This window comes from Falco rusticolus, chromosome 3 (assembly GCF_015220075.1).
Source record: "Falco rusticolus isolate bFalRus1 chromosome 3, bFalRus1.pri, whole genome shotgun sequence".
In the NCBI taxonomy this organism is placed as follows: Eukaryota; Metazoa; Chordata; class Aves; order Falconiformes; family Falconidae; genus Falco; species Falco rusticolus.
In genome coordinates this window covers 33,053,024-33,068,567 of record NC_051189.1, presented here as the reverse complement: position 1 = coordinate 33,068,567, position 15,544 = coordinate 33,053,024, and the positions used below count along the sequence as shown (strand labels likewise).

Here is a 15,544-nt window from a genome sequence, read left to right as displayed (position 1 = left end):
CAGCAATAAATGGGGTTTAGCTATCTGTATAGCTATCTGTATAGCCCTATGTCTGATGACAGTCCTTACAGACAGGGCTATTTATGGTTAATTTTTAAATCATTTTCCATCTTTTCAATAACTGAAAGGGACCTTTCTATTCTCAAGTGCAGCTTTGCATCCTATGATGATACATCGAAGGACACATTTTATGCAGCAGACACTGAATGTTTCAGAGTTACCATTAGATGTAAGATGTGGGGTAAGAACACGGAACAGGAGGGCACATGGACACCAAGCAAGTATAATGTATGGTAGGTTTGGGAAGTTTGAGGACAGGTTACCCTGTGAAGTTCTATCACAACTTTCATTTACTTACAGGGAAAGCCTGGTTTGCTTTTTAAATACTGAAAGCCTTGTGGTTTAGCAATAGAAAGTATTATCTGTGTTAGTTGACTCCTGAATTAAATTTCAGGGGGAATGGTGAAATGAAAAGAATCAACCATTACTCCATTTGTTTGATGCTTGCAAAGTTCTTTTAAATATTATCCTGGCATCTTCATCATTGTGTTATGTTATACATGTAATAGTGGGGTTTTGCCATCTTTTATAATATTGATAATTCTCTCATTTTGCACTCAAATAAATTCAGTTTAAATAGAAGTTGTGCTTTCTTAACCTCACAACTGCATATGAACAAAGCTGTAACTCAATGGGCTAGGTTTTTTTATCCTGGAAACAAGATATGACAAAGGTCCATAAAAGTATGAATGGCACAGATAAAATGATTAGGAAATTATTTCCTTACAGTATGACCACCAGTCTACCTAAAGTGAATTTATCAATGGCAGGTTCAAAATTCAGAAAAAGGTAGTTTTTCACATCTGCTTAAACTATAGAACACATTGCCACAGGATGTTGTGGATACCACATGCTTACATGAGTTCAAAAAGAGATTACACCAATTCATTAAAGGAAATCCCTCAAAGGCTATTAAACATAAAAATATGGCCTGTGGCTCTGAAATTCAATGAGCCACAGATTGCTGGAAGCTAAGAGGGAATATGCTGGGTTTTGTTGCCATATGCTTGCCCTGCCTTTATTCTCTTCCCTAGGTATCTGTTAATAACCATAAGTAGAGATAGGATATTTTGTAGGATAACCTTTGATCTAAACCCATGTTGGCAATTCTGTGTTTAAAAGTATATACACAAGTGTAATGCAATACAAATTCAAAGAAGATATTAATGTTTTACAAATTTATCCTTGTACAGAACTGGAAAACAAGTATGTAACAAATGCAAAGTCACACTTTGGTTACAGATCAAATTTGATACTGACAACACCTTATTAAAAATAAATAATCAATTAAGAGCACTATGCTTTATGAAATTAAAGTACTGGTAATATTGTAATACAGAGCTTCCTTTAGTCTGAAATGCTTGGCTTTCTAAACCATAGCATATGACGTGAGTACAGTTGGAGACACAGAGCTCCCTTAGGAGACTTAGTATTCACAACTCCATTGGTTCATATTTCCAGCAGCATATATTTCCTGTACTGTGTCAACCACACTGGCAGCCAAAAGAAATTTACTACAAGTTGATCTATGCTGTTCAGAGATCAGGATTTTCATAAATTTTTCTTGGCTGCCAACACAGTGCCCACAGCAGAATCTTATGCACTAACCAGAGTCCAAGAACATTACACTAGATGCTGTATTTTCATCAGGTCCAAGAAGCTTTTACTTGGCAATCTACAAACAAAATGGTACAAAGTGACAGGTTTGGTATTTTTCTTTTTATTGTTTGCAAAACTTGAATCAATTTTTGAATGCTGGAGAGTTAACAAAAAATTGCTGAATTCTTAGTGTTTTGGTTTTGTTTTCCTGAAAACAAGAGCTTCATGTATGTACAACTTAGAAATATTCCATATGAATGTAAACATTCTGTGGTAATATTCTCCTTACATTAAAATGTAACTGTACAGTAATGTATTAGTTCTATAATGGAGTTTCATTTGCTGTTACTTGTATATTCTTTGATGAAAGAACTGGTTTCTGCAGAATATCAGTATGGTACAGTAGATGCCTTGGTGAATTTGTTACAGAGGTAAAAAATCAAGCGTTCTACTTTGATTTTTATTTCTCTTGCAGATATGAATAAGAAGATAAAAGTATCAAACTACCATTACTGATCTACTGTGTTTATCTAAGGAGAGCCTAAACATAGTTTTTGCCGAATATTTTCTCCCACTGGAACACAAAGTTCTATGGTCAGATTTCAGCCAGTAATTGGTACATTAAGCATCAAGTCTAATGTGCTTGAAATCTAAGCTCCCAAGAAATCCTTGTTTTCCCCAGGAGCTACTTCTAAATCTTGCGCTGTTTTAAAAAGCTGCACTTGTGTAAGTAGGTCAATCTTAAATTAATCTAGTTAAAAGTAGTGCACTCTCTGTTCAAACTGGTTTAACACTCCCTTAAATAGGCTTAGATGCATTCAGTAATTTCCCAGAAAAAAATAACTGCCTTAAAGAAGGTTTAAACTAACTTAAGTGCATGTAGCCAGGCAAATGAAAATCAATTTTGATAAACTAATGCAATTTTTTAAATACAGGCAAGAGTTTATGCCTTAAGTTAGAGACATTTACCTTCTGACAGATAGTAAAATGTGTTCATACACTCTTAGGTGAAGAAAGGAAATATATAAATCAAGAAGCCATAAAATATAAGATATATATTAGTAATGGCTTTTGCTCTCTATTAGAACATAGTGTACACATCTTCATCCATGATGGCCCTTTCTCTTAATGTCTTCCTTTCAGCGCTCTCTGCCATAATTTTTAGGATTTTATCTGAGAGCTTTCCTATATTTAATAGGAATTACGTTTCTAATAAATCACACAATAAATCCAGGGAAAAGAGATTGTTGGAAAATATGTAAGGCAATAGTGAGGAAGAAGAACAGATACGTATCAGTCATTATTCACAACTGGTAGGATTATTCTGTGTTTCATTCAGTGTGCAGGTAGCAGTGACCATTAACTGCAAAATTCATCACAGTCCTTTCTTTCTTTCCATGCCACTATCTGCCAAAATGAAACTTCTGAGCAGCCACTAGTTAAGGAACCTAGCTTTGATGGGCTGGGGCTGCCAGGGAATATCCAAATGTTACACAAACTTGATCCATGAAATGGCCCTTGGGGTTTGCAAGCAGAACTAGTCAACATACACAAATTTCTAAAGATGAGACCAGCTTTCTCTGAAGTCACTTTTCAGAAGACTGTTTTCAGACTCATCATCTGCCCCTTTCTTGGGTCTTACTTCAGAAGTGGTGAAGGGTCTGAAATTCATTTAGCTTTTGAATCTGTCTACTTTTAAATTACTGAGAAAACCACAAACTAAACTGAGAATAGTTCTTGTCCTTTCCAAGTTTTTACAAGGGATTCCTCAAAAGAACCCAAGCCAAACAAACAAAAAACCAAACAAGCAAATACCACGTCCCCTCCAAAATACAGCAGCTAATGACCCTACAACATATATACTTAATCACTTCAGAAGCATCCCCCACTGTGTAGAAGGCATTTAGCAGCTCTTAGATCAAATGTTGCCTCCTCTCTTTCTTGAAGTTCAGTTATGGGAACCTTCAGTCATAGGAATGAGGCAATTAAAGAAAATCTAGTGAGTGCTGTATATAATATATGTCTTGATTTCTTTCTAATTTGCATTTTCTGAACTGCACACGGGAAAACTGGCCTACTGAAATTTTTATGGTTTTATCACCGTATGCTATTAACAAAGAAGAGCTGCAAGGTAAGCCCTATTCCTAATTGTGTCATTGCAGAAATACAGCTTCCATTTTTTCCAGTAGCAAACATCTATGCTTAGCAGACATTGACAGCTTTCAAAAGAATCTTGCTCAAAGTTAGAACAAAATAGGGAGAATATAAGCAGAAACAAATAATTCCTGGTCTTTTGATAGGGAAAGCATCTTATCTATAAGACCTTGTGAATGTGTTTGGCTCATCATGCTGCAGCACTTGGAGGATAGGGTAGGAGGAGACTTCAGGCTCTGAGGCATAACAACTCCATAATGAAGCAGATCTTCCAGAAATCTAGAACACTACTTGTTCTACTAGAATCTGACACTTCAACCACTAATATTGCAGGGCATCAAAAAATGTCAATGCTGCAGATTTAATAATGGACAGGTTAAGATAATATGTGGGAAAGCCTTGTTAAGGCTAATAAGAACACCATTTTCAGTTTCGGTACAGGAAGACAGGTCATAGGATAAGACTTTTCTGCTAGCTACTAGAAAATCTACTGCAGAGACAGTCCCTACCACTGCTGCTCCCTGGCAGTGATTCTGAATTTCATCACTGTGATTTGAAATATTGCAATTGAAAAATATACTTTGAAAAATATTTTTGCTGAGGATTTTGACAATAAAGTATCTCCAAAATATTGTCACTCTTAGCAAGAAGTCATTGTCCTTTTCTGGATTTAAATATATTATTCATTGACCATAAATTTTTCATTCAAACAATGAGGTGATACATACCACCTAAATGGATTGGAGTCATGGGAACAATGAGTAGCCTCAAGACTGGTATATTAAGATTTCTTTTTCATTTTTTTTCTCCACTTTTCTTCCTTTCCAGCACTTAAGTTCAGAAGGAAATAAGGATTTAAAGTTTTTCTTAAAAAGTGCTGATTTTTCAGATAGCTACTTATGTAACTTGATTTTCATCTGTTTATCTCTTTACATCTTCAAGTGTACATATTGTTAAAGATTTTCTTGTGATATTCCTATCCTTTCTGATCTGCTATTCTTGAAGAGTGTTTCACCTTCAATATTTGTTTCCTCTACCCTCTACTTCTACCACAGTATAATAACCTGAGTTTTAACTGAGACCGCCTAGGACCACAAGGTACTTCATAAGAGGTAATGAAGAAACCATCCTGTCCCAAATAATTTACAAACCTAAGGTCCTCATCTCACACTGAAGCCTGGACAGGCATAAAAGAAATGGGATCTACTACAGGTGAAAAGGCCTACTCCCACAGAACAACTTGGAAAGTAGATATCCTAAAAGAACAAGTGGAACATGAAGGCTGGCTGGAGGAAGGCTATGGTCCAATGCATACAAACACTTTGTCCAAAGTATTGGAAGGCTACCATTTCCTCACCTTGCAAAAAAACTCAAACAACTTTTATCTTCTAGTACAGTCCTCCTTCCCTAGCAAAAGAAATTCTGTCTTTGTTTCCATTGCTCCCCTGTGATGGCAAGTTTCTTGTCCTTTCTGGCCAATACTTCTGGCATCACCTGCAGCACTATGGAAGGAAACGGGGAGAAAAGACCTCTACAGCTCAGCTGCAGTTTAGGCTCCAGCTGTACTCTGCTTACATGTTATTATAAAAGCAAATAAACACATCATTTTAGAGAGCCTGCAAGTGTTAAATTGTAAGAAAGGAAGCTTTTTTCTTGAGTGAGACCCATTAGTCTTTGCTCCTACAAAGGCCTTATTCATTCTTCAGATTGAAGGAGAAGTCCAACCACAGATCTCTTCCCCATAACGTGATTGATAAGATAGCTCTGTGATCCACAAAAATATACCACTGAAGTGAGAACAAAATAAAGCAGCACTGCACTGGGGAGTTGTTATATTTCCATTGGAACTGTCCTTTCAGTATAGAACGTTATTTAAACCAAGTAAAACACAAGAAAATCAAGCTAACATGATAAGGAAAAAATCCCCAAAATCCACAAAACCAAAACCCAAACCTAAAGTGTGAAGACACTGCAATTTACTAGACAGGATAAATTACTGTGGGAATTAACTATACTCAGAATACTGAATTTGTATATGATTCCTTATTTGGAATGAAAGCTATTTCCAAACAGACAACAGTTTATGAAAGTGTTCCAAGAAGTTGCTGTCTTTTCTGAGGTAAACACTATGCAAATTCTTTTCATTAGACAACATTACAAGGTGGAGAATGAGGCTAGTACTTTTCAAGAGGACCTTACATTTGCATTTTTGATGCTAAATAACAAATTGTTCATGTTTTCAAATAAATCTGAAATAATATAATAGGAATGTGAGAAAATCAGCCCTTTGAGACAAGAGTTAATTTTAAAATAACAATATATCAAATCTTTTCCCCCTTCTATTGGATTTTGAGTAACACTATATGAAGATGACTATTGACTATTGGAGCAACAAACCTGGAAAAAACAATGACACTCACCTGGGAAAAATTACTCATAGCTAAGATCATAAATATAACTTTCAGCCTTCTGCTTTTCAGTGCTCTAAGGCTGAGCTCAATATGATAGGCAGCCTAAGAGAGCTGTAAGTCCTTTCTTCCTGTCAATCCCAAATGGCATGCTTGTCTTCTTTTTCCACCCGAAATTTTTTTTCCAGTCACAAAAAAAAATAAATCTGGATGTTCCTTCAGGATTCCTAGACATAAGCTAATGCAGTAAGATCATCAGCAGAACCTGGCCTACCCGATAACTGGAAGTCACGGATCAGACAAATAGACACTATGCATATACAGATCATCTGCACATATGTTGCTGTTTCTGGAGTTATAATGACATACAGTTTTTCTCTGGACAATAGCTATGACCTAAGATCCCTGGTTCATACCATCTCAACAATGAAACTAGGAGTTGCCAAAATTCTTCAGAAAACTTGTGATGGTAAGATATTTATTTTAATTATCATGCATTTTGCACAATTTTTCCAGTCATAAAAAATCCTCAGTTTTCCTCCTTGACTATTTCATTCTAACAGTAATATATCTTTCTCAAAAAAGTATATATGAGCACACCAAAAAACATAAGTTATTAAATTTACAGAATAATTTTCCAGTGATACCTACTAAACCTTCATGATACAGATAGCAAAACTTTTTTTATTATAAAAGTTAAATGTTCTAAGATACATAAAAGCATATTTTTAGTGATAGTATAATTTTATTTTCACTTGATTTTTTTCCTTCAAAATATCTTAAAATTCATTAATGCAATAAATAGCTTTTGAAAACTGCTCTACAAAACTCAACCACAAAAAGGCATACAAAGACATGAGTGCCCTTTTGCACGCTGAAAATTGTTCAGGTTAAAGGAGAAGGAGATAGCCAGAAGTTTGCAAACTTTCATACAGACTATAAGTATCTGTATGCAGAACTGCTCCAAAAGAGTTATTATGTTTTAAATTGACACTTGACTTCAATGTACACCACCTGTAGATTTTCCTGAGTGCTTGAAGTAATAGCCTCAAAACATTATGTGCAGTGTTGGTCTTCCACTGAGGCCCATACAACCATCTTAATTTAGCCTCACAGTGTTATGACTGACTATGTACGTGAACTGCACATACAGAAGATTGCCACTGTTGTTTCTTTGAGCTAAATTTGTGAAGAGGGCAAATACGAGCAGTGGAATACCACAGATTTTGCTCCAGTAAGAATCTAGGGCGTGTTCCACGGGAGATCAGCTTCTTGAACCCATTCTGCTGCTAAGGGCTTTCACAGTGCAGCACACTGCTCTTGCTTCACTGACTCTGGCCCAACAGAAGTATTGCACCATTAGAACAGTCACAATGCCATATTTATATTAACTTTATTGCAAACTCCAGACTACAAATACTGCTACATAAAAAAAGCTCTGAATTTTGCTTGAAATATCTCAGGTGAGAAAGGGAAAGGAAAGGGATTAGATAAAGCCTCTCATTCACAAATTCAGTGTAACATTGAAATATATGAGTTCTGTGCTCCTTGTCACCTGTATCATCTTTTGTGTGCCAGAAACAACTTCTTTGTGCATCTGCGCATCCTGTTTTGTGCAGTTTGCTGAAGAGACTCTCTCAAACTCTATGTAACTGGCTTAGAGAGATCTACTAGGACAAATGGGGCTGCTTGCAACAAAAACCTGTCAAAGCATCAAACACAGAACATCTCTATACACAAACTCTTTTTTGATACTGTTGTGCACAGATGCTAGCTTTAAATTACATGTCATAGATAATGGCAGTAATATAGTCACATGAACTTGGAGCTCAGCAAGGGCCAGATTACAGTTCTGTGAAGAGTAACTTTAAAGAGTATTTTTAATCTTGATTTGGTAAATTTTTGTTATTTGACTGTGGAGAATATACAACTTAAGTAAATTGGAATTATTGTTGGAACTAACAATTCCAAAAGATGTTAAAAAGTTATTGGGAAACACTAACTCTGTTCTTGCAATGGCATTTTTAAGAGTTGACTTCAAATGCTGACACTGCAACACCATAAAGAAAAACTGAAGACTAGTTTTATGTACATTGGTATCCAATGTATTGGTGGCTAGTCTCAGTTATTCTTAACTTCTTTTATATCACTGCTAAAGAACATTCCACATTTTCCCTAAACCTAAATGAAATAAATATAGCAAACAATATAAAAATGAAAGTAGTTTATGTAAATGTTCAGCTGCACAATGTTTGAATGAACACAAAGTTTCCTGAATAGAATTCAATGTTTTTCAAGAGAAACACATTTTCATACTGTAACTTACATTTAGACAGAAAATTTTCTACCTCAGATTCTAATAGACCAATCAACTGAAGACTTTGCTAAAGTAGTGTGAACTTAGGAAAGAAATCTATGTGACTTTAAGGACAGGGAAGCATGGAAATAGTTCTGTTAGCTGAAAATGCATGCCATTTATATATTTTGTTTAAACTGAAATCTTCTCTTACCATCATGGTTGGGATTTCCCAAAGTCCATGGCTCATCTGAGTCAAAATGTGTGTCTCCCCCAATTCCTGGCCCAGGGAAATATGCGTGAGCCAAAAATCCTCCCTCCCCATCAAAGGGAGAACTGTCTCCATGAAAACCTGATGCAAAAATGATTGTAATATCCACGTCCCTCTTGCCATTTTCTAGTTCAATATAAGGAACTTCTTCAAATGTTAGAGGAGTTACATTCTGCCACACATCAAAGGCACGGCGAATGGCTTTACGAGTTTCTGCATCACCTACTTTTGGAGTGACGTTCTTTATGCTGAAAGAAACAGAGAAAAGTTAAATAGATTAAATTTGACAGAGTGGTAAGTGACACTGCTTATATCCCTTTTCCCCTAATTTTTAAAAGCACTGTGCTTTTAACAAAAAGTGCTAGTCTGCCATCATATCCTTTAAGAAAGAATATTTTTAAAGAAGGTGGTGCAAAATTATTGTGTCAATCTGTGTAGCCCTTTATGCTAGAACTTAGCGCATGTTAACTAGGTTACTCTCAGCAGCACAAAAATCTTATTTTTAGAAGATTAAAAATATTTTAAAATGAAAAATTCTTAACAGTGGGATAACCACATTAATCAACCACTGACTGTTTACCTCCTGGACCACAATTAGAATCCATCACAGCTAAAGAACAGAATGCCGTTCCTGATCAAAAGAGAAATGTTTCCAGTTAAATGAAATTTTAACTTCTTAGTGAGTCTATTAACAATAGCAAAGCTCCATACTGTGACCACCAACCAGTATTCACAAAGACTTAAAAACAGTTCTGGTTGCATTTGTGACTGGATAGATAATTCCTTATCAGAAACAAAGCCCTTTTATTTCAACACAGGCTAAGACATCCTTTCATGATCTGATTACTTCTATAAATCTTGCATAAAACTGTAGAATGCCTCAGATAAATAATTTTATAGAAGACAATTATGTGCTAATTCAGAAATATAAATTCAAACAGAAATTTCAGTCTCCCACTACTTCTTCAAATTACACACATAAAAGAAAAGCAAAAGCCAATCACATTTAAGTTCAGAGTCACCATTACTAGTAAATTATAGTGGAATCATCTGTAAAAAATCAGCAACTTTTTTTTTTTATTTATTTAAGAAAAGAATGGCAATAATAAATTTCAGACCTATCCAATATCCTCCAGAGTTTTTACTCAATTCATATGGACAACAAAAACTCTGTTAGATTTTTGTCTGTTCTGAAACTGCTGCAATCAGATGCTCTTTGTTCATTTGACATATGCCTGAGTGAACGTCCAGCACAAATGTAAGAAATTACATAGTTCTAGAGTATATGTAAGATTTATGTAAGTTTACACAGCATGGCATGTTAATAGAGAACAAAAATATTTTCATGAATAAACCTGGAATGATTGATTTGTTCAGTGTATTAAATGTGCTTGATGACATATTTTAAGTTTATAGAAATGGAAATAAATCCTTCAAATCTAATTTTATAGATCTGACTTCACATATATAATACATTGTTCATAGGTTCATATAGAAAACATAAAGTTGCTGATTTTAATGTCCACGCAAAAATATTCTTGTATTGAGTCCAATAATGCTAGTCTAACCAAAGCGTTATTTCTTTTTAGGTAGTATGCATGTTCCAAAGGGATACAAAGCCAGATTAGAAGATTGTATACTGCAGAGAATCCACTGCTTCACTTGATATTTTGTTCCATAGATTATTTAACCAGTCATTACATACTTGTGCCTAATCTCCTATTTGTGTGGCTTGTAGCATTGGTCCTTGTTCTGCCTTTCTCTTTTGCACACATAAACTTTAAGAACATTTTTTCCCCAAAGAAAAGACATTTAAAAGACATTTCTGTACTGCAAACTCACTACCTTTTTGTTGTCTCTTTGAAATTGTTTCAAATCTTTAAGTGTCTTATTATAAGAGGTTTTCTCCAGTCTATTAAATATTTTCTCTGATTTTTATTGAACTTACTTCAATTTTGCAGTGCATTTTTAAAATTGACTCTGTCACAACTATAGTACTGCAGTACTGACCTCACTGTCAAAGAGAAAAACTCCTCTAATCTGCAGGCATAGCCTTACTCTATATGATATAAATGTCATGTGATTCAAATTGCTTGGTGTGATGCCCTTTCTTCATAGTTATTTACTCATCAGTAATTGTATGATCAATTTTGTGTAGATTTTCAGGTGATTAAAAAAATATTGGATGCACTAGACCAACTATCAGTCCCTGCAGAACCCCTCTCTGAAAGCTCCCTCCTTTGTGAATTACTTTTTGAATATGTTTTAGTTAGCAAGTTCATAAACTACTCATCCTGTGCCCTTTGAGAATGTACAGGATTTTACAACCAGAGTGTCATATGGCACTAAATTGAAACATCTCACAAAGGCCCACTTACACTGCTACTACCAAAAATTCGATAACAGTTAACCTGTTGCTATGCGAAGAATGCCACTTACAAACATGAATTTGCTCTTAGTCAGTCCTCCAGTGTGGTCACTAAATCACATGATTTGTCTCAAGCACAGTTCATTGAAGGATTAGAGCCTCTGTTATTTACTACATATAATGAATACAGCAAATGAATCAACAGGCTTTCATAGAAAATAGAGTATGTCTAGAAAACTGATATTTCGATGGAGGAAAAGTTCATCTGAAAGATACACTTGTGGGTTTTTTATAATTTTGTATTTAGGAACCTTAGTAATGGGTCAAAGTCACACTTTGGGGGTTCTAAACAGAGCAGAAGGACGGTGTTATACTGTTATATGGAATATGAGGAAATGGATCAAAAATATTAGAATTTTGTATTGGTGGTAATTTGATTAATTACATGGTCTAAAAGGGTTTGACTCACATTTTAAGCCTTATCACTTTACATGTTTTTGCTTTTTCAGTATATAGAATTAAGTTTTAGTCATTCATTACAAATGAAAAATTGAGCCATTTTGCTAGTTTCACACACATTAACTAGGGATGATTACCTATGATGGGAGGCCTTTTCCAGGAGAATCAGCCATCAAATTACTTTTGAAATAGCATCCTACACTGTCAAGAAGAAAGATTTTTCAAAGCATACATTCTGTATTAAAACAAGACAGATTTCTAGCTTCCAAAACAACTTTCTGGAAAGGGCAAGATTATATGGAAGATATAGCTTTTTAAAAGAAATGAAATAAATCAGTAGTTATTTGAATATAAGAGTATTTCCAGAAAATGATTGTCCATTTTAATGTACTTATGCAAGCCATTTTAAATCCTAAAAGGAAAAATTCCAATACTGTGTCTAACACAAATGTTGATGCTGTCTAGCTGGGAACTTTGCTTAGAATAATGCACCAATGTTGACATATGAAATCCAGATTATTTTACAGTTCTTTCATGATGTTGATCATATAACCTCAAAGGGGAAGGACAGTAAGATCAGTCCAAACAGACAATGTATCAACTATCCAAGATTCTAGGACTCATCTCTTAAAAGTCTTCAGTTTAGACATGTCACTGCAATAGCCAATAAAGTCTTATATGAACCCTTTTCCTATTACATATGGCTCTTCATCTTAAACTGAGAAATCACTTGAAACAGCTGTAACTGTCACTGATAACAAAAAAAGAGGAACTGGGTATTTTACACTCCACGTATCCAGATAATGGAGCTCAAATAAAAATAAGTGGAGGACATGCCCACTCAGAACCACTCCTATCGCAAGGTGGCAGAATTGCAAGGCAAAAGCCATCACAATAAGAAAACGTTTCCTAAGTATTACTTTCCTAACCTCCAAGTCCAGTGTTCAGTTCACAGAAAAGATGTTCAATAGAGAGAGGGATCCAGGGCTGACCTTGACAAGATCAGCAGTGCAGCCTTATAAAGAGGCTGAAGAATATACTCACAATTCCTTCCAAAGGGAAACCATTTTAATAAGCAAAAGATGATCTGTAGATGAAACATTTACTTCAGTGTCATTGTTTACAAACTAGAAAACTGATGTTTTGTACAGGTTTTGAAGGCTGTTATATTTAGACAACCTGAGCTATGCATCAACCGAATACAGTGTTTTGTGGTTATTATTGCTGTTTGATACAAATATGGTTTTCAACCTGATAGTTGCTTTAGGTGTTACAACTTTTATATTCATGTCTTGCACAAGAAGAATAAGATTTCATCAGTGATATGCACATTTAACACTGATTTATTATTTCTACAGATGCCTGAAGAGTCTTGTTTTGGAGACTGTTGAATTCTAAAATTCAGAGTCCCATTGATTTCAGAAAAGCTTTGGGTTTTCCTTCCCCTCCTGCTCCTTCTCCCAAAATACCCTCAAAAAAATTATCCATGTTTCAGTGACACATTTTTGGCTGCAACAGCTTCAGGAACCTTGCAAGGCTGTCAGGATATACCTCACTTGGCTGTGTAAAATCAGTCATCTGAAATTTAAATACAGTACATTAAGTAACACATATTTGCCATTAAATTTCACTTTTTTCTTTTTCTTTCCTGTGCTGTCATTAGAACAGCTCGTTATATTTTTCACGTAAATTGCCATCATTCTGTATATAATATCAACTCTTCTGACTCAAGCTAGACCCAAGAGGCAGTTCAGCAAAGGCTAGATAAAGCTCAAAACACATAAAGCTTATTCTTACAGCTTACCTTAGCAGTAATGGCCTCCACAAGAGTAGTAATAACTTAGTGACAGACTTCTTTATGGCCTGTAGACTTTTGATACTTCTATTCTCCACTGCATATAATAAATACTGGTTTTAAATTGGTTCTATGCTCATTTGTGCATTATATCCAGGGTACAAGATTAACAATATTTTACTACCCTGTTGTGCTGATTAGACTGGATACTAATGAGTGCTTTTAGAATTATCAGGTAATGATAATGATGCAAGATGATATTTTATTTCTTTAAGAACATAAAGATAACAACTAAATATAAATGAGGAATATTTCTACAGTCCCATTTCTCTCAAACATTCCAAGATTTTCTTGGAGCAAAGTCACAAATTGGAAAACCCATTCTAAAGAAAGAATGGACACAGAAGATAAAAGAGCAGGAAACCCAACTGATTTGGTAGGTAAAAAGATGTGGTCAGTAATCTGTTTGAAGCAAACCAATTATAGATCGGTAGTTGATATGAAACAGTTAAGATAAAATGAATTGAAACACAGCTTAAATTTGAATAACTTGTTGAAACTACCTTCTTATTGCCATTGCCTTAAATCAAGCCTAAACTGAAATAAGGCATTTCTATTTATCTATTTTTTTAATGCCACTGTTACTTTTCTTGAAATTAATAGATTACTTCTGGGCAAAGGTATATTTAATTTTGCTCCACCATTTCTCTAGAGATACTTTCCATCAAGTTGCTTCATTAATCTCTCACTGATGTGGGCTTTCTTAGATTCAACTTCTTTCCAGTCTCACTTTGCTAACTGTGTATCTATAACCTAAGAATGTTTCTATGAAAAGTGTGATCTCAGTTCATATAGCTCTTGCTCCAGATGGTTAAACCCAAGTCAGAACTATTGCTTTTGATATTCTTTTCCTGTGACCACATTAAATCAACCTACTGCTGCCACTTTGGAAAGAATTTGTAATTGTCTTGCCTCTTCAGTCTCATGGGTAATATTCTCCCCATAATTCATTAAAAGGAGATGAAAAGTGGCAAAGATGAGACTTCCAGGATACAAAATACTTGACAGATAAATACTTCTACAGGGAAGATGTTCTAAGTAATCTCATGTCATATTTTACTACCAAGTAATTTAAAATTAATAAAATGCAACATAAATATTTACAATTATAGCATATTAATATTAAAATATTTAATTGTTACAGCATTGCTGAAGTAGATAGTATTAAATGAGTACTGATATTCTAAAATTTTCAAGTTTTATATGAAAAAGACACACTAACTACATATAGCGAAGAGCATTCTTTTGCTAATTACACTGCGGAAAATCATAACTAATTGTCTTAATTGATTGTTACGTAGGAATCCTCTCTCACAGCTACATTTATCTAGACTTTGTTCATTACAGAAATTTTATAATCACCACAGTGTAGTTTATCTCTTTTTATTAGGTATATTTTACATGTCCTCCCCGCTTCCATTCAGAGGTCTGAAATGCTAACTTATATAATACCACTAACATAATACTTTAAGAAAAGGCCAAGCATTACCTTTAAGTTGGACTTTGGAAAAACACCAAGCTTTAACAGAGGGATAAATATGCTTAAATCAACCCTCAGGAACTGAATTATTCCATTTTGTTCAGATTTCTAAACATTGCCTATAATGGCAATAGCAGGTAGATAGCAGACACTTTCATGTGTACTAGAATTGCATTTTTTGTGGTATTTCTGATTGAAAGATGATAGGAGATGCAGTTATAATAACAAAGGAATGTTTAATAGAGCCTTAATTAGCATCTAATTCTGCATCCATGTTTGCTACAAAAAGCTAATGCTTAGTGTGAGGAATCACACCATCCTTGTCCCATTAGTCCTTAAGGGTTACAACCCTATGGTGCTCTTAACAGTTTAGAACTTTATAGTAGAAAATAAGTAGTCTTCCTAGTATAAATTACTATTTTCCTAGATTTGCAGCTATAAATCATCAGAGTTCCAGTAAAATACTTAAGTAGGAATGTTAAGAACTCATGGATGTGTCGTTTTGAAAACATCTGTTTTCAGAGAACCCTGAAAATTTCCTCACCACGCCACTCGGAAAACTTTCCACATCTGGTGGTATCACTTCTCAATACA

General features: G+C 34.7%; 1 protein-coding gene across 1 annotated transcript in view; it reads right to left on the bottom strand.

Annotated features, from left to right (window-relative positions):
• Positions 1-15,544, bottom strand: part of MMP16 (matrix metallopeptidase 16) — a 194,180-nt gene that overhangs the window by 71,357 nt on the left and 107,279 nt on the right. Inside the window, exon 4 of the mRNA XM_037379400.1 lies at positions 8,732-9,036. Coding sequence (XP_037235297.1) covers positions 8,732-9,036 — 305 coding nt within the window. The remainder of the gene's footprint in view (positions 1-8,731; positions 9,037-15,544) is intronic.